General features: G+C 43.5%; 1 protein-coding gene, 1 long non-coding RNA gene and 2 other non-coding genes across 7 annotated transcripts in view; 2 read left to right on the forward strand and 2 right to left on the reverse strand.

Annotated features, from left to right (window-relative positions):
- Window positions 1-1,141, reverse strand: part of LOC127369474 (uncharacterized) — a 13,204-nt gene extending 12,063 nt beyond the window's left edge. For both annotated transcript variants that reach the window (XR_007886078.1, XR_007886077.1), the window contains exon 1: window positions 1,042-1,141. This is a non-coding gene — a long non-coding RNA (uncharacterized LOC127369474). The remainder of the gene's footprint in view (window positions 1-1,041) is intronic.
- Window positions 1,124-23,177, forward strand: jcada (junctional cadherin 5 associated a). 3 transcript variants are annotated; one of them, XM_051410895.1, is made up of 5 exons: window positions 1,124-1,226; window positions 9,742-10,289; window positions 12,615-13,553; window positions 14,692-18,275; window positions 20,892-23,177. In XM_051410895.1, exons 2-5 carry the CDS (start codon window positions 9,919-9,921, stop codon window positions 20,924-20,926), a joined length of 4,929 nt encoding a protein of 1,642 aa, XP_051266855.1. In that variant the 5' UTR covers window positions 1,124-1,226; window positions 9,742-9,918; the 3' UTR covers window positions 20,927-23,177. The 3 variants fall into 3 exon arrangements, with proteins under 3 accessions (XP_051266855.1, XP_051266856.1, XP_051266857.1); XM_051410896.1 differs by lacking the exon at window positions 1,124-1,226 and adding an exon at window positions 1,410-1,517; XM_051410897.1 differs by lacking the exon at window positions 1,124-1,226 and adding an exon at window positions 2,112-2,334.
- A 1,711-nt stretch (window positions 23,178-24,888) lies between these two features.
- On the forward strand, window positions 24,889-24,960 carry trnag-ucc (transfer RNA glycine (anticodon UCC)). The gene has a single exon. It is a non-coding gene; the product is annotated as a tRNA-Gly (tRNA).
- Window positions 24,961-25,413: 453 nt separating this feature from the next.
- On the reverse strand, window positions 25,414-25,485 carry trnag-ucc (transfer RNA glycine (anticodon UCC)). Its single transcript has one exon. It is a non-coding gene; the product is annotated as a tRNA-Gly (tRNA).
- Between the last annotated feature and the right edge of the window lie 260 nt (window positions 25,486-25,745).

The raw sequence follows: 25,745 nt of genomic DNA on the forward strand, positions 1-25,745 counted from the left end.
GGGCGTTGAGTGGGGGAGCTGTCTCTTCTTTGCTCTCAGTTAAAGCCCCAGTGGTTCCTATATTTGAATAAGAGAGAGAGGAGTGGCTGTGTTCTCTATATTACTACAGTTTTCCTAAAATTAGATTTAAAAACACAAATTGCAATATATCGACTTGCTTACAGTATTACAATATATTGAATTGTAACCTCTGTATCGTGATCCACATCTTATTGTCGGATTCTTGCTACTTCACAGCCGTACAGCAAATGTTGATTTGTCCAACACTTACAAGGTAAACAACAAACAAACACCTGGAACCACAGAATTTATAGAATCTTTGCTTGAAAATTGACCCATTTCAAAAAACATGTAGTTTGTCGACTGATCGATTAATCGACTGGTTATTTTTAACAGAAAGACAGCAAAATTTGGAGGGTGGAATAACACAGCATCATGTATATTCTAGCCCAGGGGTGCCCAAAGCTGGTCTGCCGTAAGGTTCAAATTGGCCCGCCAGATGTTTCTGAAACATTTTTTTTTATGAATTAAAAAAAATATACAATATAAATAGCTGTTTGTGTTGTTTTATTTTTTGTGAGGTAAAATGCTCTTTAAGTTTTAGGTCCTAATTATTAATTATTTTTCATAATCTGAGCACAGCAGGCAGAGAGACACTGCGCAGGAGGTCTGTCAATTAAGGGAACTTGGGATCCCGGTTCCATTTCGCATCTTAACAATACAATATTAGCTTTAAGCCCAAGGCCCACCCTTAAGTTTCAGTTTTGGCCCCCAAAGGGAAAACATTTGGGCACCCCTGGTCTAGCCTGTATATTCATATACAGCACACAACATAAAGACAGGTAGGATTAGGGATGTGTGGAGGTGAAGGTCAGTTTACACTCACATTATAGGCTGACATCAATCATTCTGATTATCATAGTAATTACAGTATGGTAATCACATGAAGCATTGAGTTTCTGCGGTCTGATAAAGACAAGTCAGATAAATAGACTGCATGAGTTTGATTACTTTCTCTTGAAATGCTGAGTGTGAAGTGACCTTATCGCTGAGCAGCGTCCATCTGCCTCCCCGCTGGAGAAGAGGGATGTCTCCTCAGTGCTGTGCTGTGCTGTGCTGTGCTGTAGAGGGGCTGTTCCCTCAGCAGATCCCAGCTCAGTCCGTCCAGAGCAGCGGCGGGGATGAGCGCTGGGGACTAGGCGGCAACGCGACGACGCATTTCACAGGTAAAGAGTGGCTCCCGGTCGACCGACTCACCGCCGTTAACTCAGGCATTCGTTGGACTTTTTGTTTTTTTAGATTTCACTCACATGCGGCGGGCAGAGGAGGCTGTGAGCGGCTGCGAGGGGGAGCAGACAGAGGTGGACAGACGCATCTGCTCTGCGTTCAACATTTCCAGCGGTCCCTCAACTTGCAGCTACCTCGGCGCTCTCCTGTCCGGGCTGTCCCTGCCTCCTCTGCCGGGATTAGAGGATTTAGGACAATACTGTGGCACTTTCAGGACGCGACGTTAGAAGGTGAAGGGAGTGGGAGGATGGCGGTCTTTATTCTTTAACTTGAAGCGTGTGCGGTGGCCACTGCCACTGTTTGCGGACGCGCTCCTCTCAGCTGAAGGTTAAAGATTGCTGATGGAGCTAGCCCGGCTAGCTTTAGCCCCGTTATGTGCCGTTCCCTCCGCTGTGGAAGAGAGGCCAAACTCCGTCCAAATTACGCAGTTTTTTTTTTAAATGTCCTAGCTCACGAGCAGAGATGTATATCGAGGGGGACACTAATTCAGGACTTGTGCGAAATACTGCGACCATGGCTTGTATTCTGTGGGCAATGTGTGTTACTCCAAACAGCCATTATATTCAGTTTGAACTTGTAGAATTGCTTTGCCTTAAATGTCCCCAGTGGTATTAAATCCACATTGTGCTGTGTTGGGCGACAGTTGCAGCTGGAGTTATAAAACAGAGGTATCATTGAAATACAGTCTGTGTAGTGGGTCATGCATCCGCCGAATTTAACCAAGGAGCTCCACTGATCCGTGTAAGGTGTTAACTCTCCAGACAGGTATGCATATATTCATTACTGTAAGGAAACCTTAAACGGACAGATGTTTTAACGGAATTTGGTTTGGTTGGACTGCGCGCACTGGGGCTAGGCTAGTATGCTACGGCAGCAACCTGCATCGGAACCAGCGGGGCTAGCATCACGCCAAGCCTGTCAATCATTTCATAAGGACATGATGACAACACGGGGGTCCAGTGCGGTGTAGCTCCCTCGGTTCCGCTCGGGCGCGTAGGACCACCAAATGGCGATGGAAATGAGCTGCAAATAGCCCCTTGGCAAATGGTATGCCAAGTTTAGGCTGCTTTGATGTTTGCATGTTGTCACTCTGTCACACCTGCTGTTTGCATGATGATGGCTGCTGCTTGACCTCTCTTCTCCTTCCCCCCGTGCAGCCTCCTGCACGCACCGCCTCACTGCCTCGCATGACTACACAGCCCCAAACAGCCACCCTGCTGTCAGTTTGCTGAAATTGGTAAATAATGTTGTGCTCAAGATTTGCTTTTTAATATTGAACGCAGGACTTGAAAGGTTTTTACAGTGGCGTAATATTTAATAGGCTACAAGACTGGATGGGTGAAACACTGCCGCTGTGCTCTTTACTCATACCTCAATTTATGTCAGTGTTAGCAATTGCCTACTGGCTTTAATTTTAGAAGGTCTTGCACATAAATTGTTACTGTCACGTAGGGACCTCTAGAGGCCAGATTGTCAAAGCCAAGATTTCACCTGATCTGTTCAAGTTCAAGATTTACAATGCTGCTGTAGTGAACACATGGTGTACCATCATCTCAACTGTGGCTGTTTGTGTAGCTTTTATTCCCACCAGATTTGATCAGCTCACCCCTATTTGCTCTGTCATGGCCTCAGGCCTGATTATTTTAGGTAGTGTTGCTTATAGTATTTATGGAAGAACTGTTAACATTGCCCAGGAGTGATCTGTTCCTTTTTGTCAAGACCTTTCACAGCTCAGTGAGCTTGCATCAAAAGCTGTTGGTAAATGTCAGTAAAGAAGCATTTTCAAGACAGTGTGCAGGATTTGTAGACAACAGCAGCTGATGGGTTAAAAAGATAAAATACTGCAAAACACTGTAGCCCACACCATCACCGGGTGATGTGCATTTTCACAGGAAAAGGTAAGAAATCTTAAATGTGTGTGCGTGGGCGCATGTGTGTTATGTGGTAGGTCTTTCACACATCCTTGAGACTGGGATGGTGTGTGAACACAAGGCCCTGCTAGATGCCCAGAGGGGGTGCAGGGTATGGTGGGATACAGAGCGTATTAAGAAGGGAAGCAGCTCATTAATTCCTTCCAGCAACAGAGGAAAGGGTTGGTCAGCGAAACTGGAGGGGCCCTCCACGGCCGTGAAATGAGTCATACCAGTTCAACTTTCAGGAGTGGTCCGGTGATAAGTGTGGGCTGGGATGACTTCCTGGTGTTGCAGTGAGTCTGGTTACCCCGGGGCTAGACTTTCCCTTTCCAGTAATCGTGTGTGTGTGTGTGTGTGTGTGTTTTAGCAGGTTTGACAGTCCTCCCCTCTCTGTCTGCTCTCTGTCTGTCTTCAGCTTTATTTCTAGGCCAAGCTCATCAAGAAAAAAATGAGTTTTTACTGCCATTGGGTAGCTATAGCCGAAGCCTTTGAAAGTCATCTGATGTTTGCCCGGCTACAGGGATCCCCTCGGAGGTCCTGCCTGATGTCACATGTGATGTCAGAGCAGAGGTGACGCAGGCTGGAGGAAGGAAGGAGGCTGGTGGATGAAGCCAGCCAGAAATGTGTGAAAGCTACTGACATCTGCCAGTGTGCCTCTCAGAGTGAGAACGCAGGGCAGTGAATGCGAGGCCTGAAATGCACGTTCGGCTTTTATGTTGTTATGTCCTCCGAGCTGGATGCTCGCCGGCGGACGCTCATATGTTTGGCAGATGGATGGGCTGCCTGCTTTGTGATTTTTGCATGTCAGTTTTATGCCGATGAAGCCCTTGAGATAACCCTGACCGTTCATTTTCATGTGTTTACATAGCAGTTTTCCACATCCTTCATGACAACACTTAAGTTGCATTGTGTGGGAGAGCCTTTTCATCCCACCTGTAATCTGCATCACAGTCATCTGTCGACATAATTCTGCTGTTGCCACGTCCTATCGGCCGTCTGATGTATCATATCATACTCTTGATGTGCTTAAGCTTTCTTGATGAGGCATAGTCTCCTGGACTTTTGTGTTGGTAAAATATGTTTATGTTGGACTGCACCTTTCCTTCCATAATACTGTGCAAGAGGCATGCGGAGTCCATCTGATTAGCAGTAAGCCAGAGCGTTCCCTTTGATCACTGTGTTTCTGGCTGATAAACCGTGCCACTGTCATCTCTAGCAATCCCCGGACCTTGACAGACACTAATTACCATGAAGCCAGTTTGGCATGCTCAGAAACGGCATGGGTTTGGAATAGTTCAGTGCAGGTGAAGCCTACTGTGTTTCAGAACAGTGCCTCAGTGGATTAGCGTGCTTAATAACCTCTCCTTTATGCCCCCCCCATATGAAATGATAATTTTCAAAATGCTGGCGTGAGCTGTGGTGTTTTGGAGCGAGATGAGGGTTGGCTGCATTCAGCTGAAGGAAATCTCGTGACGTCAAACCGCTGTATTTCAGCTGAACTGAGCTAAGCCTGCTATACAATGCAAAATGAGTCCATTGATATAATTATCCTCACATCGTCAGTGTCTTACTGGTTGCTGCACAGCTTTGCCTTGTGCATTAATGAGCTATCAGCTATACCGTTTTTGTGTGTAAGCCAGTTGTGACTGAACATTTTCTGTGGATTCAAACACTGATACTGCGTTAGACAAATGTTTGGCTGGACTACTTTTTGACAGTCTAAAATGAAGCAGGACCAGACCATACTGTTTCAGACTGTGATGTTTTGGAATATGGTGGAATAAAAACAACACCCCCCTCCTCCACCCCTCATCCCATCCTGCCTTTGATTTTACTGCCAGTGGAGTCTGACTGTAATAAGTTTTGGACTGAGGCAATGCAGCGGGAATATCTTAGCAGCCCACATGCTATTGTCTGTGAGCTGCCATTCACAAAAGAAAAACAACTGTTGCCATGGGATATGCTCAACAAAATAACGTAAGTGGGTGTTTTTTGGCTAAACCTTTCCGAATGAGCTAATTGGCTCACAATGCGCGGGCCCTGCCTGTTGCTGTTCTCTCTACCAGGAGGGCGTGGATGCTGGAGAAAGCACATGGGTTGCAACGTGGTGATGAGCTCTTTTTTGTAATGGTCAGTTGTTGTTATTTTAAACTGATTTTGACTTGATAGTTCACAAGCCTGATTTACAATCTTAATTTTTCACTGTTGTAATAGGTCATAATTGCCCTAAACTGTGGTTGCACGTCTCCCGAGCCCAGTGGGTTTGCTCTGATGGATGGCGAGTGTCCAGAGGGCAGATAGCTCCCCAGATAATATGCCTGCACTTTATGTTGCTGAGTTACAGTCTACCTGAGGTGGAGAACATTGTGCTTTCTAGAGGTCAGTGTGGGGTAAAATATGGCCTGAAGTTGTTTGGCTGTTTATTCCTCTGGCCCCGGCCAAAAAACGGGGCTCCAACTTCTTTCCCCGGGACAAACAGGAGCCCGCAGAGATCCTGATTGGAAACATTTGCGACACCGTCGGCTCTCCTCCGTCTCCACAACGACGCACTTCCTCAGGAAGAGAGCCGGCCCCTCTGCTGGACACGGTGATGTCACATAGATAAACAATCTGCGAACCGTTGCTGTTTGCTGAATGTGATGGGCTGTCATCCCTGAGAAACCCCTGTGCGTGCACAGTCCTAACAGATGCAGGCCAGAGACTAGCCAAGTACACACCCACTCGGGTCAGTTGTTATAGATCCAAGGAGACTGGGAACAATGTGGTGGAGAGGTGCGGCTCTTGTGGAATATTTTGGGAAGTGGGCTAATCGTCTTTTTGGTTCCAGACTCTGGTGTGTGAGATTTCTTTTGTTGTGGTGTTTTTATGCTGGAGCCTGTTAAATCCAGATTTGTTTTTGTCTTCACTTTTAGGAGGGATGGGCTATTTTAACACATGTCTGTGACAACATTAATCACGGCTACTCAATTTGTTTTGACCACAGTGTAGAGAATATACAGAAAACAATTATACAGTGTATTTTCATAGACTTTCACGACTGCTTACTGTCTGTAAAGTTTATTTACATAGTCTGTAGCCCATGCCTGCAATCTGGACTATTTACCAACACCCTCTAACTCTGCAGTCCTGTCCTCCCCGAGGCCTGATCTAGGTCTCTGTCCTGCATTGTCTGCCACCCGTGCCGTCCCTCTGCTTCCCTTCCTCTCCACCTTCCTACTATGCCCTCATCTCAGTTGGGCCACGAATAAGGAGCTGACACCAAACTGTCAACCTGCGAGCCGTCATGCCCCTGTAGCCCGCCTCTGGTGTAGCCACCAGTGAGGGCACAGGGCCCCCCCTCACAAAGCCAAAAAATGCTTGTATCTGTTTTTAATAAACAAACCGTGGCCTTGACAAAAGTTCACTTGACCTCAAAAGCGGCGGTCTTCCATGTTCCATTGCGTAGTAAGTGTAAATAATGTTACAGTAGTAGTGCACAGTGGCTTATTAGAGAAAATGCGGAGGCTGGTGTGAGGGTCGTCTGTAGGGAAATGCCAGGCCTCATGTGGTTCTATTTATTTTTAGCTTACTTTGCAGCATATGTTATCCATAAACTATATCATTAATTTCTCTTTGAGTGAGCCATGTCATTAAAATGCAGCAGATCTGCATTTTTGTTTCTCCAGTTGCCAAATTCAAGAGGCCGTAATGCCAGTCTTTTTCACACAAGAAAGGCATTGTAGCGAAACACAATGTTGTTGTGTTTAGGGGGATGAAAGCCGACCATTGTTGCGTACCGTTGCTTGAATCCAAGGTTTTATTTGATATAAAATGGGTAATTCCATTGCGTAACAGCATTAGCAGTATTTAAACTGAGCTTGTCATAGGAAGGAAGGAGTGGGGGTGGGGTATTGGTGGGGGACTGAATGAGGGCAGGTCACTTTACAGGAGGAAATCCTCACTTTTACCGATGATGGAGATAATCCTCATTCAGTGATGACACAAAGAGCAATTGCCCCCGATTAAGGGTTTAGCTAGATTAGACAGCATATGGAGGTGCAGTTAAGAGTGTTATTATATAGTTATTGTGCAAATATCATAACAAAAGTTAATTATCATATTAATAAACATAGCACTTGACCTAAGGCTCACTTAATTAAGCCTGGTTGGAGGGATAGGCATCATTTACAGGAAGGCAAGGGTAGCGATACCGATCTGCCTCTGATCTTGAAGTCTGATATGGCCATCTCCAGGACTGTAGGGAGCTTTGCTGTTGGTTCTTAGTTTTAAGTATATAAGAAAACAAGTTTTGTTCATCAGATGAATTTGGGTGAATAGTCTGTAGTGAGAAATGGCCACAAATATTACCATCTTGGATTCCATTTTGCTGACATTTACAGTATTTCAGAGTGTATGACTTATTGAACTGGCATGCTGCCCAGCACAAGTTCAATTACAGTTCATGAAATAACAGTCAATGAAAAACTGTGCACGTCCCAGGTCTGCACGCTCATCTGGAAGCAAACGAAGCAAACCAAAACCAAAATTTTTGCATTGACATCATTCACAAGAACCTCCCTATCAAAATCTGAACTAGCCTCTCCTTGAGGAGATTACTCAAAACGCAAATGGAAAGAGTTAAACTCAACAAAAGTATTAACTGGGTAAGCGCCAAGAGTCAATCCTCCAAAACTAACAGGTTTAAGGTTTTAAATGAAAAAGATAATCGTATTAGAGAGCCAGACATACAAAGAGAGCAGCATTTCACGGTCTTGGATCCTGTTAATCACCTAGTAGGCTATCCTAGGGTTCAGGTACAAGGAGGAGGGAGGGAGCCAGAGGAAATAGACTGGGGTAGTGATTCTGCCCTCTGAGTCAGGACTCCTTTCATAGATGGATTTTTCATCTCTATGGGACTATCATGGCTAAACAAATGCTAAGAAGCAAAACAAATGCTAATCTGTTTGCAGCTGAATACATTTCAGTGAGGCTGTGTCGGCCATCTGTTTTTCAGGACCCGAAAACAAGCAATTTGGCTCTGCCATTGAACAATCATAGTGTGATTGGCTTTTAAACTGTCTGAACAGCATTTGATTCTGGCAACGAGACTCATACTGCTGTTCCTGAATGCCATTTCTTATTAAGGACAGCCAGGTTGTTGGCAGTCTGTTCCAGTGGAGAGTATTGAATGAGTGGGCTGCAGCAGCATCTGTCCTGTTGACATGGCAGCAAGCATGACTTCATCAAGGATATTACATCATAAGCAGATGCACCCAGGGCATCATAAATTTGATTTCTCATCATTCGTTGATACTAATACTTATAGTCATCTTTTGGGCAGAAAGCAAGTCATAATGCTATTTTACTTTTACAGTCTTTGAATATTATTAGGGTTTACTCAGTGTTACTGCTCTATTGCTGTCCCTCAAGAACTATTCCTTCTTCAAGCTCAGTAAAATAACTTGCAGCATCGGTGCTTAAGGAAAACACACAGATAGAGCTGCAGCTAACTATTATTTTAATTATCGATTTGTAAATTATGTTCTTGATTAATTGAGTAGTTGTGTCATCTATAAAATATCAGTAAGTAGTGAAAAATTCCCATCACAGTTTCCCAGAGCCCAAGGTTACTTCTTTACATTGCCTGTTTTGTACAAGCAACAGTAAAGGCCCCCGAATATTTAGTTGACTATCATAGAGGACTAATAAAACCACCACAATTCACTTTTGATTGATCAATCGAATAATCATTTCAGCTCTACACATAGACACCATCAAAGAGGAGCATGTTGTTAGTCAGTTCCTTTCGATTCTCATAGTCTATACTTTTCATAACAATTTAAATTCTGTAATATTCTCAAGGATTCAGAAATGAAGGTAGAAGCAAACCCTTATCCAAGCTAGAAATTTTTTTAGGGCATATAGCTGAAAACATTTCCTCATCCTTTTAGACTGTAACCAAAAAATACTTTTGAGATGAGGAAAAGATGTCGAGAGAGAGGATGTGGAGGTGAGCAGAGGGGAATACAATCCCCCAGTTGCCTCATTGATGCAAAACATGAGCAGTGGTTGGCTGCAAACTGCTACCTTACAGCCACTGTATGGAAGTCTACAGGGAGCCCACTGTAAACAGTGACATTTCGCTGCAGCACCAGCAGCCTTCCGAAACTCTTGTTGCTGCTGATCATCATGCTACTGAGGGTTGTTTTTGAGGGTGTTCGTTTACCTCCTCATCCTCCTCGGTTCTGGACATGGATGGGTTTGGTGCCGGGGATCTCCGAGTGAGATGGAAAGAGGGTTGTTGCTAGGAGGACTGGAGAAGAGAGGAGGGGGGGGGGGGGACAGGCTGCTGGAAAGGCGGGTGATCTCGGTTTTGTCGTGGCGGCTTAGAATTTGGGTTCGGGGGTCCTTTTTTGTTTCGTCCTCTCAACTGTCCATATGGGTCGGGACCCTTGACAAAATCTGGACACGGGTAGCGGGTATAATGGTTTTACTGTCACCTTCTTTTCTCTGTTTCTCTTCTTGTCTCTTCATGTCGTCCCCCTCTTTCTTTTTTTCCCAGTGATGGCCTCAGCTGCGCAGCTGTGCCGGTGATCCTGCCGCTGCACGTAGGGAAGAAGCAGAGACGCCTTGACAACCGACCTACCTTCCTCTCTCTCTCTCTCTCTCTCTCTCTCTCCCTCAAAAAAAGGCAGAGAAAGGGAAAAAAGAAAACACACCAGCATTAACAAATGCGACCATGTACAGCGTGGAGGACCTCCTCATCTCTCATGGATACAAGCTACCCAAGCATACCACCTCCTCCTCTACCCCTACCCCAGCCCCCGCAACCTCGTCCCGCCAGGGTCCCTCATCCTCACCGCCGTCCTACAGCAAACACCATGAAATCCTTGAGAACATGCCCGCTCCCAGGACAGTAAACGGCTATGAAAGAGGGCCCGGGGTGCCCTATGGGAATGGTGCTGGAACCAGGCAGCCCCAAGCGTACGGCAGTGGCTGTCCCAACAACAACAACGAACCCAGGGACAGGAGCCAGTCCAGGCGGGAGGGCGAAAGCCGGAGCCAAATTGACACCCATTCCTTGGGGGAGTCGCTGACCTCAGACAGCGGGTAAGAGATAGTCTGTGCTGTACCTCAAGACCAATGATGTACTCCTGTCTGATCGACCCTTTTGCATGATCTATCCTGACAATGGTTGTCCTCGCCCTTTATTGATGACCCAATCATTCATTGTTATGGTGCTCTAATGGAGCTGATTAATGAAATGAAATAACTCATGAAGGAGGTTTTGCATTAGGATTTTGCATCACATCGTAAATGGAGCTACCTAACACTGCCGCTCAGTCCCTCCCGCCATCTCTCTCCTGCTTCTGTTTTTCCCCTCGTGTTTAACTTCCTCTCATTTCATCTCTCTTTCCCCCTCTCCTCCTCTTCCCAATCAAGTCTTGGGCAGGGGAGGAGGGATAATGTGTGCTGGAGTCTTAATCTGCCACATGGGGCGTTGGAGTTGTAATCAAAACAGCTTTTGGGCAAACCTATGTGCCCCATTTGAGCATGCCCAGTCTTACACACACCAGGTTGCCAGGTTTGTCAGGGTACGCCCCTTCCCATTCTACCCCCAAACATAACCAATAAGCCTAATCTGCTTCCACTGTTTCACATGCATTATACCTACTTATATAATGCATACCCCATCAATAATACAGGATTCATATATGGTTTATTTAAATATGTATATGGAGGATAGGCTATATTTAGCCTAGTCTGGAGTTATGCAATTGAAACCCTCTTGGGTAGGGGCTGTTAGAACGTATGATATTTCCAGAGATATCGCCAGGCTGCAGCCAATCTGTTTTTTGATGAAAACAGGACTGTTTAGTTTGCCTATTTGCACCAGTTCAGGGGGTTAGTGTGCTGTAACTGAGACAATGTCAATACAGCTGTTACCATGTCCACATAATTAGGCAGGCTTGTCAGATATTTTCCCTTTTTCCTTACATTTTGTTTGGTGGACTTTCTTTTTTTTCCCATAATCCCATTTGCCACCAGCCAGTGACAGAACATCTGAAAATAGTCAGATGACCTTGAGTAATGTCAGTGGTTGTGTTAGTGTTTTTTCACTTTTCGGTTTTATTCTTTGAGACGAGTAATCCGCATTTTCATGTCACTGCTCTGCAAGTGCTATCAGAGCATTCTATTGGGAATGTGGGAATTGCTAAGACATATGTTCTGAGATTTCAGTCTGTTGTTTGTTCATCCCTCTTTTTTTCCTCTCATCCAAATCCGTTTTGCCTGGCAGCTTTAGTTTAGATAAGGAACAGGCCTATCTTGGCACTCCCATTAGGCAGTGCTACTTAGACCCAATTAGACTAATGATGCTAACTCATCTTACATGAGATGCCCTCAAATGTAGCAGATTGGCATGGCTAGCCCCCCTTCCCCCCAGCAAACAATCATCGTTGGCCAGTGATGATCATGGATTGAAATGTCAAGGACGCTCAGTGGCCTCGGCCTCGAGGGGGTGTACACATGTGCTTGCGTCTTGTTTGCGTCGTCAGTCACTCAGTCACTCAGTCACTCCACAAATAGCCTGAAATGATCAGACTGTATACTGAGACCCATTGCATCTTGTTGTAGCTCATCAGGTCTGCCTCAAATGTCCTCTCAGAGATATAACAGGAGCTCTCCCTACACTGGTTTAGTGAAATGCTGTTCATTTTCTTAGATTAGGAGCTAAAGGACAGTGCAATAGAAGGATTGTCAATCAAACGTCCTCTAAATTGTTGATCTGTCTTGGAGGACATCCGGGACTAACAGCCACAGTTTGTCATTGTGTAATGTGTTCATTATGCCCCATAGAAAATCACAATTACCAGACACGGCATTGCTACTCATGGTCATTTGTCTCCACCTAGTGGGAGATACTGAGAGATTCTAGTGCTTTGCTCAAATCCTTCCACTGAGTTGTAGCTTACCACATTGGCACATCTCTAAATCTGCTATAAACCAAAGAATATTAAAGTTTGGATTAAGCCCGAAACAAACTAGTTTGTGAGAAACATAGTGTTACCGTGTCTGAAGGCAAAACTGGATAGCTGTTCTGAATGGCTAAATACTGGGGATAACGGCGGACACTTTTGGACAGTCTTTCAGGATAGGGATTCGTAGTGTTGAACACAAAAAGGGACAGAAGTAATTGTGTAAACAAAAAGGCGAGTTTGAGGTGGAAGTTCAAACCCTCTTTACCCTCCTGCACACCTGGTCAATTGCTGTGTAAACTGGGCTTCTTCTTGTCCAGGTTGGAGAATTACAGAAACCCAATTCTGACGTTGGAAAGTTGTAGGGAGAGGGGGTTTTAGACACTATTCAACCACCCAATAAGCACTTCGGTTGAAGCATACCAATACTTTTATTTGTGTGTGTTTTTCCTCACAGGTTCTGTGATGGCACCAGAGGTCCTCAGTCACAGTCCAAGGACGTGTCATACTGGAGGAGGAGAGGCCAGGACTTCACTGTACTTCTGGACTATGCTGACTTTAGAGAACCCCATGGAGGAGGGCAGGGGGCTTATGTCAGGTCAGAGGGGTCTCAACAAGCAAGAGGCCAAGAGTTGTCTGCAGAGGAACGTCAGAGGGCAGCTCAGGAGAGGCAGCGCTGGGCAGCACAGGCCCAGGCTCAGGCCCAGGCTCAGGCCCAGGTCCAGGCTCAAGCACGTTCTAGAGAGAGGGAAGCCGCTCTCCATCAGTGGAGAATGGTGACCGAGAGGAAGTGCCAGAGCCTGGGGACAGATGAGTGGCGTCCAGCTGTGAGCTTTGGCCGGCAGCTGTCACAGAGTGAAGGTGAACGTTGGGCGCAAGAGCAGCAGCGGCTCCATGCCAGGACACCAGAGGGCATGGTAGTCCACCCCAGGACCAAAGCCAAATCCCAGTCCCTACCCAGGATGCTGCAGCCTGAGAGCCTGCAATACGTGGACATAGCCTCATCCGGTCAGGAACTGTACAGGCGAGTCAATGGCCACCCACTGTCACACCATGACCTTTACAGGGCACCCCACTGGCCAGAGAATGGCAGGCCAGCTAGCGCCAACCAACTCTCAATGACACCAAAGCCCCGCTTCACCCGACCCCCCAGACCTCCATCCTATGAGATGCACCAGCAGATCAGGGGAAGCTGTGAGGTGTTGTCTGGGAGAGACTCAGTGATTCCCCAGGCCAGGGACAGAACCCCACTTCCCATATCAAGGACAGGTGACCCCCAACTGGAGTATTTTGCACAGGACTCTGGACCTCCAGGATACATCCCTCCCCCATCATATAAAAGAGCTCCTATTATGGGAGGGGGGCGCCGATATGGTGAAATTGCTGTTGACTACAGGTAAATAAAAATGTCTTTGTCAAATTCAATACATTTTTCACTTTTTTTAAATTCAACACTGGGTGTAATGTACATTTTTATTATTTGGTGGACATCTTAATGAGACGATAATGTTAGTAGCGTGAACATGAGACTAAAATTAATCTTTTTTTTTAATTTTAAGGTGTGACAGTGACAGTGTCACTGACTATGAACATTCAAAATATATCTATTTGAACTCAAAAAACTGTGACAAAGCACAGCTTGAGACTACTTACTTTATTTCTTCATATGTAAGGCCTAAGCCAGATTGTGATAGATGTCTCCAGATAGCTTTTTATGATATGCAGTAACAACAAAGAGGCTTCAAGATCATTGACTGTTGTATGTTTTGTCTGTGGATATGTATTGACATTTATTAGGGATGCACTGTATTGGCCGAATATCGGTAGCGGCTTGTTGACTGACATCAGCCTATCCGCAAATAAGATGGAATTCACTGATGTCAGTGGTCGATGTTTAGCTGTTGTGTCATATCAATTTTGTACGGGTTTAATGTTAGTTATTTCCAACTCAGATATTAGGAGAAATAATGACCTCAGTTTTCCAGCACTGGCACAAATTGCACGCAAAAAGCGATCATGCAGCAGCGCGGACAGTTAGTGGCTGTTGAGCTCTGCGTCTTAGGTGGATTAGAAGAGAAACAGACTGCTGCAACAAGGCAGAGATGCTTGTCTTTGTTTCCCTGGCACAAAAGGGGGAATATATATAACAAAAACTGAAGTACAGTGGTTTTTAAACTGGGATTCAGGGACCTACAGGGGTCCTTAAGTGGGTTGTAGGGGGTCCCCAGCAAAGGGAGGAATTTTAACTGTTAGCAATTTTTTGGGGGTTGGCCATTGTTATTGATTGTAATTTATAGTGATTCTGGTTTGATCATTGATTGACTATGAAGACTTTATAATACTAAAATGTAGAAATGCAAAAGGTGGTCCTTGAAATGAAAACATTTTGAAAAAGTAGTGCCATATAATTTGGTTGGCTAACATCATTTAGATTATTATTTTTGAAGTCCTCACTCTTTTACGTATTCCAAATTGTCTAGTTGAAGTCATTGTTGCTTAGATAAAGTGCAACTGTGTGGTTTTTACTCTTACAGGTACAGAGGGGATGTGTACCAGCAGGTACATGTGGCTCCAGATGGATCTCACTGGTTCACCAGACATCCAGCTGGCTCCTGGCCTGATCCTCAGAGAGATAGGAGCATGTCTGGCCAGAAGCAACTTTACCCTGTGTATACTACCCAGGAGCGCCCTGGTGGAGGGATCCAATATATTCCCTTTGATGACCCCCGGATCCGCCATATTTCCTCAGCCCTGGGTGGCAACTCCTTGACGGACGCTGACAAGATCCGCCACATCCGCAATGAGCTTCCCAGCGTCACCGTGTCGGAACCTGTATCCGACGACAGTGCCTTTTTGCCCCCGCCATTGGGGCCTTTCATCGCTGCCAAACTGGCCGATGATGCTAACCAGACGTCTTCTAGCGATTTCGACAATGACAATAACAGGTGGCACAGTGATTTGCACAAAGAGACTGTCGATAACTTCCCAGCAACTGACCAAAACTGCAACAACAGATATCCCAAAAACCAACGTCCTCCTCCATCTCCTTCCTCAGCCTTCCAGGCCCCATTAACAAGGACTTCTTCTCACCAGTTGTCCAGCTCAGATCAGGTCTTTGCAGAAACCATCACCCAAGTGAAGAAAATTGCCCCAGATTCAGGGCCAGAGAACAACAGGAACACCAAGAGAAGAGTTAGTGAGACCATCTTCTGCCTTGTGTCTGTCCCTGTTCACACGCCAACTAACATTAACAAAGACTTAGCGGCAGATCAGAACAACAATGAGACAATACCAAGCCTGACTGTCACCAACACAGACACTTTCGCCGTGGGCCTCAAAGAGAGCCGGAATGTGCGGAGCAAGTCGGTGAATGAGATGCCCATCAAACCCCACTACTCTCACTTTCACACCAGCAGCACATCCTCAATGAGGAACTACAAGAGGGCTCCTCTAAGGAAGGAGATAATAGATGCATGGGCACTTCAAGCCAATGAAGACAAAGAGTTGTGCTATGCTGGGTCCTGGCCTGGAAACCAGTACCGTAACCAGGAAACCCAGACTGGCTCACCTTTGACAGTGGTGAAAAGTCCAGAACCCCAAAGTCCTTCAGGGGGTCAAGAGCCTGCTCAGTCGATCTCAGACACAACCGCAGACAGTGGTTTGGGGACCGACAGTAGCTCCTCTTATGGTTACCCCATGGGAGGCCAGAAAAACCTTCATCTCTCTAGCAACAGCGCCTTTTCCCGTCTAAGCCTCAGCCCAACACAACCGTCATCACTTCAACCCTCACAACAAGACCCATCCTCACCATCAAAGGCCCGTAATCAAGGGGACCAGCAACCATCATCTCCCAGGAAAAGCAACTCCAGTCCCCCAGAAAGTGCAGAGCAAGTGGCCTTTGGTCAGTTTCTCTTAAAGCCAGTGAACCGACGGCCCTATGATGCAATTGGTGAACTGGAGAGCATTAATAAGGAGATGGAAGACACGATCAGCAAGCGACCCAATGTTGGTCAGTGCATTGATGACTTAGATGGGATGAATAAGAGATTAGACCAGTTTAAATCAGGAGCACATTTCACTACTGGTCCAGAACCAGGCAGGGAAGCAATCAGTCTTCCACCAATGCACACAGAAAACCCCATCAATGTAAAAGTCAGATCAAAGTCCTTGGCTTCTACCGCTGATCTAGACTCCATGGACATGAAGAGTGCTTTCTCCAGGCCGCAGGCCAACAACATACCACCAACAAATGAACTATCCATACTTAACCCAGGCCCTAGAGACAGCTGCCTCCTGCCCTCACTACCCCCACACAGTGATTCAAATAGGCTCTATAGACAGGACATCCCAGTCCCTCAAGAGTCCTTGCTGAGGGATGTGGGGTTAACAGTCTACACAGAGACTCCTGGTGGTCCTGGGGAGCCAATGCAGCGCTCGCTTTCTGTCCCATCTCCACATGATCATAAGGAGCTTAGTCAGTCAGTTTTGTGGGAGAGCAGGACAGCACAAAATAGCAGTAGCCCTGAGCACAATTCAAATAAAGAGCTTCAACCTGAGGTACACACTGAGAGAAAGGCTAAATCAGACAATGTTCCACGATTCAGGGGTGAGGTGAATTTAAGCATCTGTAGAAGTAGGAGTGAAAGCAGCAGATCACCTCAGAATGAGGGTTCACCACATATCACCAGGTTAACCAGGGAGGTTTCTTTTGTGTTTAAGAATGATGATGGTGATAAGAGGTATGCCATGTCTGAGCCCCTGACCTATAAGAATGAGTCAACCATAGCAGATAAGCACCTGGAGAACTTACTGATTCAGGAGAAAGCAAATTCTTTACCTGCAGAGGACCTCAGCAACCTGTATGAGGTCAAATGTGCAAAAGGTATCCCTGAAAATGAGTCCATTGAGCAGCGGGCTGCCAGAATCCTGGGTATATCAGTTCCAGTGGAAGCCTTGGGTGTGGCTGACAAACAGTCAGAGGACAACCAGGACGATAAAGATAACACTGTAAGTGAGAAACTACAAGGTCAAGGTGAAGAGATACAGCAGGTGATAGGAGAGTGTGAGCAAGTCAAAGATGAGACCCTGATTGTCCAGGGAGAAGAGACAGAGGAGGTCAAGGAGACAGGATCAGGAGTGGACCCTGAAGAAGGAGACAGACAAAAGCACAGCAGCAACCACAGTGATGGTGAAGACAACGAGGATACCGAGGTTCAGTCCCTGGTGGTACTGGACCTGCCCGAGTTCCCACCTAGTAAGCTTCCACTCTCCCTGCCCGTCACCCCTGATGAGAAGCTAGCACTTAGCATGTGCAGTGCGGAGAAGAGGGGGCGAGGCGGAGCATGCAAACTAATCGAATCCCTGCAAGATAAGCTAAACTGTAATGCTACTTCATCTGCTACATCTCTGGGCAGGTCCACTACAGACAGAATGGCCCGTCTGAAAGAGCTAGACTCAGTGTCTCGAATAAGACGCCTCAGCCTCAAAGGTTCAGATTCGGAGGAGAGGGATGGTGATAGAGAGGAGTGTGAAGTTCAGGAAGAGGCAAAGGAGGAAGTTGTGAAGCAACAAGAAGAGGAAGAGGATAAAAACTTGGAGGATGAAGGAGGGAAGGAGGAGGAAAACCCAGATGAACATGAGAATGCACAAACACATGAAAAGTTGGGAAATGCTGAAGAAGCTTGTAAACCTAAAGAAGAAGTGAATGAAGGGATATGTGAGGAAGAGCAAAGACAAGAAGAAGAGGAAGAATTGATGAATGTTAAGATTGCACTAAAAGCAGAAATTGAAAATGAATGGAGTAAAGAAGTAGATGTTGAATTAAAAACAGAAGACCCAGGAGGAGAGATGGAGCTGAAAATTGTGGAGGATCTTAAGGAAAAGCCTGTGGAGAAGACGAGAGATGGACAGAATACAGCAGAAGTCAGTAGAGCTGAGGTGACACAAGCTGAGGGAGAAAAGCTGCCCAAACCAAAGCAGCGCACCAGGCTCCAGAAGCCTCCTCTGCTTCCTAAACCTCGCAGTGTTCCCAAGAGAGAAATAACGCTGCCACTCAACTTCAGCACTGGGACCTGTGGCCCCTCGAATATGGAGGATGAGGAGATGCTCTCTGTCTCAGGTGGGTACCAAAGAAATTGGGAGATCAATCTACTTTTTATAAGCTTTTTTTGTCATCAAAGTGAAGCTGCATCATATTATAATGTATGGGTATTTGCTAATACTGCTGATTGTCATTCTAATGTTCGAGGGATAGTTGAACTTTTTGGGAAATATTATTTGCTTTCTTTCTGAGTGTGAGTTGATAGATTGATATCAATCTCAGTGCTGAGCTTGAGTGGGGAAGTGGTTTGCCTACCAGTGCGTGAGCACAATGTAAAAATGACAATTGTGCCTGAATTGGAACAAAATAGGTGCCAGTACCCTAATTCAGCACAATCTTAACCCCGCCTCTGACCACAACATAAGCCTAACACTAATTATTTTGTGTTTTTTTTATCCATTTGAACAAGGATTTTTTTTTTTTTTTTTTTTTTTTAAAAGTATATTTTTTGGGCTTTTATTATGTTATATTTTTTTAGTGTTGTTTTCTCAGTGTTAAACTAGAGCTCGTTATGTGTTTACACAGAGACGCAGTTACACAATTTTTTCTCCACTCGTATCCCAAATATTTTAATTGCGGCTGTGGCACAGAGGGTCGTCCCCTAATCGGAAGGTTGTTGATGCGATCCCCGGCTCCTCCTGCCACATGTCGAAGTATCCTTGAGCAAGATACTGAACCCCAAATTGCTCCCGATGCTGTGCATCGGTGTGTGAATGTGTATGAATGAGTTAGTTTCTGTTCGGTGGGCTCTGCCATCGCTGTGTGAATGTGTGTGTAAAAGTAGTGTAGTGTAAAAGCGCTTTGAGTGGTCAGAAGACTAGAAAGGCACTTTACAAGTACAGGTCCATTTACCATCTATTCTAACCCTAACCATCTCACTGGCGGTGGGACAGTGTTTTGGGGTGTGTCCTTGACTCAGCAAGAGGTGGCTGTACACAATAAGAAGTAAGGGTTCTTGTGGACAAAAATCAGCAGCTCCTCCGGCTATATCCTTGCTTGCAAGATATGGTTGGATAGCACAGGTTTTGCCTCTGTAAACCTGTAAACTTGACTGTGAAGACTTCTGTTGTTTGCTGAAAATTATTTCCAGTATGTAACTCCACTTAAAACCACAAATTGTGATTTTTACATTTCTGTGTATGTGTCAAACAAATGAGATACAGCAGGCTCATTAGCAGTGTTACTTTTAAAAAGTAATTAGTTACAGTTACTAGTTACTTCTTCCAAAAAGTAACTAAATTAGTTACTCAGTTACAAATTATAAAAGTAACTAGTTACTTCAGAAAGTAACTATTGTGTTACTTTCAAGTAAATTTTTAAATGCTCAAATGTGACCCCACCTCCACCCCTCTTTAACGGAACTTAAAATACATGTGCATGTTCAATTATTTATGATAAATCTGAATATTATAATGAAATGGACACTTAATACAATCCATTATTAACACAAACAATGTACACAAATCTAAACTATTTTAATGTTGCTGTGGGACAAAGTGAGACTAACCTCCAATCAAATGCCATGTATGTAGATATTATGTTTATATAGTGGATCGATACAAATAACACAATAGATATTTTGGAACTTTTGATATTTATTGCCCCTCAACAGGCCACAACTGGGCAAAATTAAATTATGCTTGTTAAGCACTATACCAAAAATAAATAACAAATATATACACTCTTTGTAGTGCAAATAAAACAAAAACAAAACTTCAGACAGTTGGTAGATATACTGTACTTCAAGTATTTTCTTCCTCCAAAAGTAGAACAGTGTAACAATATGAGGTGCTTTCAATCTAACATAATAATAATAGCATAATGTGCATTTCACGATTACATTCGTTCCTTTCATTTCTTGGAGGGAAAAGTAATGGCTATACTTCCATTTAGAGAAGGCTACTTTTGGATTATTTGGGCTCACCATACCTGTCTCTCGTTGACTGACTCGCTTGTGTTGTTCGTTGTGTGTCCGACTATGCGTGCTTTTTAACACCTGCCCAACTCTACCTCTGATTGGCTTACCATGACATTTTACTCAACCTCAGCCAATCGTCAGCATTTATGCGCTTATCTCGTGCACTGCCCACTAACCAAGGAAGAACAGTAAAAAAAGTCTTTGCCACTCGGCTCAGAGATCTAGTTGGTCTGATGAAAAAAACTGCTTCAATTATAGTAACGCGCCGCATTTTTTGGCAGTAACGGTAACGGCTTTATGAACATGGGAAGAGTAATTAATTAGATTACTCGTTACTGAAAAAAGTAACGCCGTTATTTATAACGCCGTTATTCCCATCACTACTCATTAGAAGTCTAGAGGTGTTTAGGTTTGTAGTTAGTTAATAGGTCTTAGTCCAAAGACATACTAAGTTTCCCCCAGCTTACAGGCTTTATGCTAAGCTAGGCTAACCATTTGCCAAGTCCAGCTCTGTAATGCATTGACATGGGATTGATATAAATCTTCTCACCTTGTTCTCGAAAAGAAAACAAACTAGCCTATTTCCTATTGCTTTAAATGTGTCCAGAAACTCCACAGACAGCCTTTAATTTCCACCATTCACAGGGCAAATAATATCGTTGTGACTTGTTGTTGATCATGTTGTCTCATCTTTTCTTTCTCGCTTTTCTCATCAGACTCCTACGACCCCAGTCGAGTGGAGAGAGTGTAACCTCTGACACTGCCTTCACCACTGTGGAAACTGTCTTTCTCAAGTTAACAGCTTTTTCCAACAACAAAGGCTTTCATCTCACCTCACGGCTTAGTCAGCTGTGACTCCCTCCAATATTGTTACGCATTACTTCTCACAGAACTGACTGTCCTGGTGCGGCGAGAGCACTTTTACAGCCAAATAAAGGCGCCGCCGGTGCCAATTCTCCAGGCCTTTTCAACCCCGGCATCCTCGTCCCTCCATTCTCTCCACCTCTCAGAAAGTTTATTTGCTCAAGCAAGCGGACTTCCTCCTTTTGAAGTTGTCTTATTTTGCTTTTGGAAAAATGCATGTCATTATTCCCGTCTGCACTTGGGCTCCTTCTCGAGCTTGGGTGTTGAAATATGAATGTAAAAGTGCTTCTGCTCAACAAACAAAAGAAATGTAACAGAAAAAAACAACAAGAAGGCAACAGTATTGCATTACAATCAGTATTAACCTACACCAAATGTAAATAAGAAAGAGTTATAAGATTTTATTAAGAATATAAAAAATCAATTTAAGACATTTAATTGCTGAAGAAATGTATATTTTCTTATCTATGTTAAGAAAAGACTAGATTTTTGGAAGTGTAGTCTTTGGGTGTATTACTAATAATGAAACCCTGTGCTCTTTATTCTTATACTTGTGTGATAGAGAATGTACTCAGTGAGCCTGGATTGCAATGAGAAACACTGTGGTCCTTGAATAGTTTCACTCAAGAGCAATATAGTCGTCGTATACAAGATGTTTGTGACATGATTTGAGTAGTAAGTCTCCATTTCAAGGAGCTGATCGCATTTAAATGTCTGCTTTGAAGCTCTACCTTTTGGTACAAGTGTTAGCTTTGCACTGCTGAGATTATTGGCTTTATGTTACCAGTGAGCACCTGATAATCTCTCCAAATACTCAGAGATTACAGTCGGAGGGATTCGTGTTCGTACCCTCCCTGTTCTCCGGCGCCGTCACTCTCAGCATCAGCAATGGCAACGTGTATCAGCAAAGTCTGATTTAAGTGTTATTTTTGTTAATCCTCATACTGTTGATGAAGAAAATTTATATTTTGTGGCATTAACAGACGTCTATATTTAACCGTGGAGTTCTTCTTTGTTCACATCTTAGTTTACGTGTGATTTCTGAAGTGCTTTTGTTTTTTTGCAGGAAATGATAGATGTAGCTATATCGATCGCAGTGTGCCTTGTACACACTGTTTCTGTAGAGAACTTCATTTGTGTGTAACACATCCAGTATTGTCGGTTTACGCATCCTAGTTAAAACTGGACATCAGTAATAGAGTTGTTTTGGCAATAATAATAGGGTTTAGCTGAAGAAGCTTAATATTGATGCTGTACAGAACATTGCTGTTGGGATACTAACCACAGTATCTGAACATGTTCAATAATTTAATGTTGACATATCAGTGCTTTATAAGTTGTGGGCATAACTGGCAATTGGTTTACACTCACTTTACTTATGGGGTAGCAATACAAGAAATTAAAACCATACCAAACCAAACTTTATGCTATGCATTGGACATCTACATTTACTGGGTTTAGTACCAAAATTCAAAGCTTAAACGGCAACTTCTGGTTTGCTTGTTTGACCCTTTCGCTCTTTGATCCAGCTGTAGTTGATGTTGAATCCGTTGGATCTAGACTTGCATGGAAGTGGCTCTGACTGGAGTTCATCGGTAGAAGCTCAGTGGGAGGTTTTGTCTTTGTCCCGTTAACCAGCCCAGTACCCGTACCTCTGTGCTCCAGGTAATGTGTTATCTGGTCATTCTCGTAGGTCTTTTTGTACTGCAAGTTCTTTGTAACATGATATAGACTATTGGTGCACATCTTGCTTTGATATTTTCTATTTTCATACAGAAGTATGTACAGCTTCTTTTGTATGCGCGGCATCTTTTTTTCCCCTCTTTTTTTGTGCATGAAATGCGTAAGAAGTCACAGAGAGAAGGTGTATTTGCATATAATTGCATTTGGTACTATATAGTCTATCCAATAAACAACTGTTATATTTCATATAATGTATATTTTATTTTCAAAAAGTTATGCTACATATTTAAAACAGAACAAGGTATTTTTAGATTATTGTGAAAAGGGAACTGTTCGTGAAGGCACAATATTTGTCTATATTTGAAATGATCATTGAGAATGATCAAATATAGAGACAAGTGTGTGCTATTGTACAGTACTGCAGAGTATTCATAAATAAAAGTCTTTGCATGAAATATTGTGTCTCTGATTTTGTTACATTCATGAATATTATACATTATTTGATGCAAAGAAAACATTTCCATGCATATATTCAATAATAATGAAAAATAGGGTTGCCTCACTTTTGTAATGAGACATTTTAAGAATTTATCAAGGACATATTATTTCAGGTCCAAAAGGAAGGTACATTCATGAGTACTATACATTAATATATTTGAGACTTGAATGGTTTCCCTTATTTAGATGGCAGTAGAAATGTAAAGCCAGACACTTAGGTGGAAACAAATAATTTTATTCCATCAGGATGAAACTGCAGATTAATATATACCCAAATACAAGACTTTTTTGTTTTAAGGTTTTTGTATGTTGGAAAACATGTCATATGTACTGAAAAACATCAGTTTGGGCAATTTTTCACATAAAATGCCTAAAGAAATGAAAAAAGCCTCTGACCATTTCTTCAAGGAATCAATCATTGATGTATCTCACTGTAAAACAGAATATTTAAGATATGTAACATTTGGTAGCTGTACCTATCACAGAGATTGTGTGGAGTGTAAGCAAAATGCCATTTTGAGAAAATGAATGTTCAGTTATTGCTAATGAGTTTTCATGTCTGGCCCATCTCAGTAAAAAGAAATATGATTTATTCGGGTCTACATCATATAATATGATAAACGGATCCATATACATAACAGGGTTTATAAAGACATTATGATCAAAGTCATTGGACCTTTAAAAGACAGATGACAGGATTTTCTCTTGCTCCTGGCTGCATTCCAGCACTTAGACTGCATCAAAATATGAACTGTTGCTGTGTGTATTGCAGCTGTCTTTTACAGAGTAGTCAAGATGAATGTGGAAAATACTGACACTATTATCTGTCTCATGTTCTACTGTCAGGATATAATGAAAGACTAAATTGTCTTAACATTGTAAACTCAGTAATAGTGGCAACAATAATCAAGCAGCATGGCCAGTAGTAGTGCTGTCACAGAGGAGCCTGCCTGGCATTACCATTTCTCTAAATGTAAGTAAAGATATTGTCACCATGAAACAACCCATTGATTTGAACTGGGAATCAATCAGAATATTAGTAAAGTCTGTGACTTCTATAGAGTAAATCATTTTGGGATTTTTCCATGAACTTAAGGACTAATTTGACTTAAATGGCAAATAATGAGTGAAAATGAGGACATATTTTCATTAGTAGTATTTTATTATAATATAATGACAGACTGTCAAAATTTTTTTTTCTAATAATAACTATTTCTTAACTTATATGAAGAAGGAAACATAATAGAAATAAAACATTCCTTTTATTTTTCTTTTGTTTTTTATCAGATACATTTTTTAATTAAAAATTATATTCATATCTAAGGAAAAAAAATGTATTAAACGCTTGCGGCTTACTGCATCTTCAGCATGAATGAATCAAAACAAGAGTGAAACTGCCAACTCAGCATCGCATGTGATTGGCTGTTCTGGGGCTTTGTTAAGTCTGGTTTTGAATCTTTATGCAGCGCAGCAGCCTTCTGTGATAGCCGTTCTCCCAGTAATGTGACAGAGTAAGAGCGCCATCTGCTGGAAACAGTGGATATTAGTTGGACAAAAAACATCACCTTGTACTTTTAGTTCTGACAACAGATCCGGGTGAAAAAGGAAGAGCGAGGAAACGATGATCTTCTCTTTACTTTTATCACATAAATTTCAGTATATGACGTCGCGATGGTGGTATAGTGGTGAGCATAGCTGCCTTCCAAGCAGTTGACCCGGGTTCGATTCCCGGCCATCGCAAAACCTTTAAATTCCTTCCACAAGCTAGCATGTGAATCCTTCTGCAATAACGCAGACTGTGGCAGTGGAAAGCACCAACGGAGCAACAATCTCCATACAATCATGGTGTTAAAGATAAGATAAAACATGTCATACATGTACATCACACGATAGTCAGCACTCCTTAATATTAACTTTTACGTGCTGTTTTAAAATATGAAACAAATTCACTGCAGGAGTCTCTGATCCATTGTTCCATGCTCTGAATAAACAAAACTAATACTCCGAATGCACGAGAGATCAGACCAGAGGGTCCCCGTTAGTGTCATCACTCCGTAGCCTGTCTGTCTGCTGCTGTTCAGAGAGAGATTATACACAGTGTAAACTTCATCTTTTCAAAAAACATGTGCATAAACAGACATCACACCAACTACAATTCTTATGGGGACATCCTCAGAGGAAAGAAAAGGAGGATGCGATGGCCGGGAATCGAACCCGGGTCAACTGCTTGGAAGGCAGCTATGCTCACCACTATACCACCATCGCTTACGTTGCTGAGAAAATGTCAGAATCAAGTGGGCTGTGAGCGATTTAACTGGGGGACGGAAAAAAAGACGGAAGGAAAGGAGGAGGAGCGGAGAAGAAGGGGAGGCACAAGAGGAGAGGAGTACAGTACTCACAGCAGAGCCTGAGCCCTCTCTCATCATCTGCAAACACTTTCCAGCAGTGTTCCAATTACACTGACTTCAGGAAGGTTTCTATCCATGCTGAGGGGCGGAGGGGGTTCTGACTTTATTACTATATCA

This window comes from Dicentrarchus labrax, unplaced genomic scaffold (genome assembly GCF_905237075.1).
Source record: "Dicentrarchus labrax unplaced genomic scaffold, dlabrax2021, whole genome shotgun sequence".
In the NCBI taxonomy this organism is placed as follows: Eukaryota; Metazoa; Chordata; class Actinopteri; family Moronidae; genus Dicentrarchus; species Dicentrarchus labrax.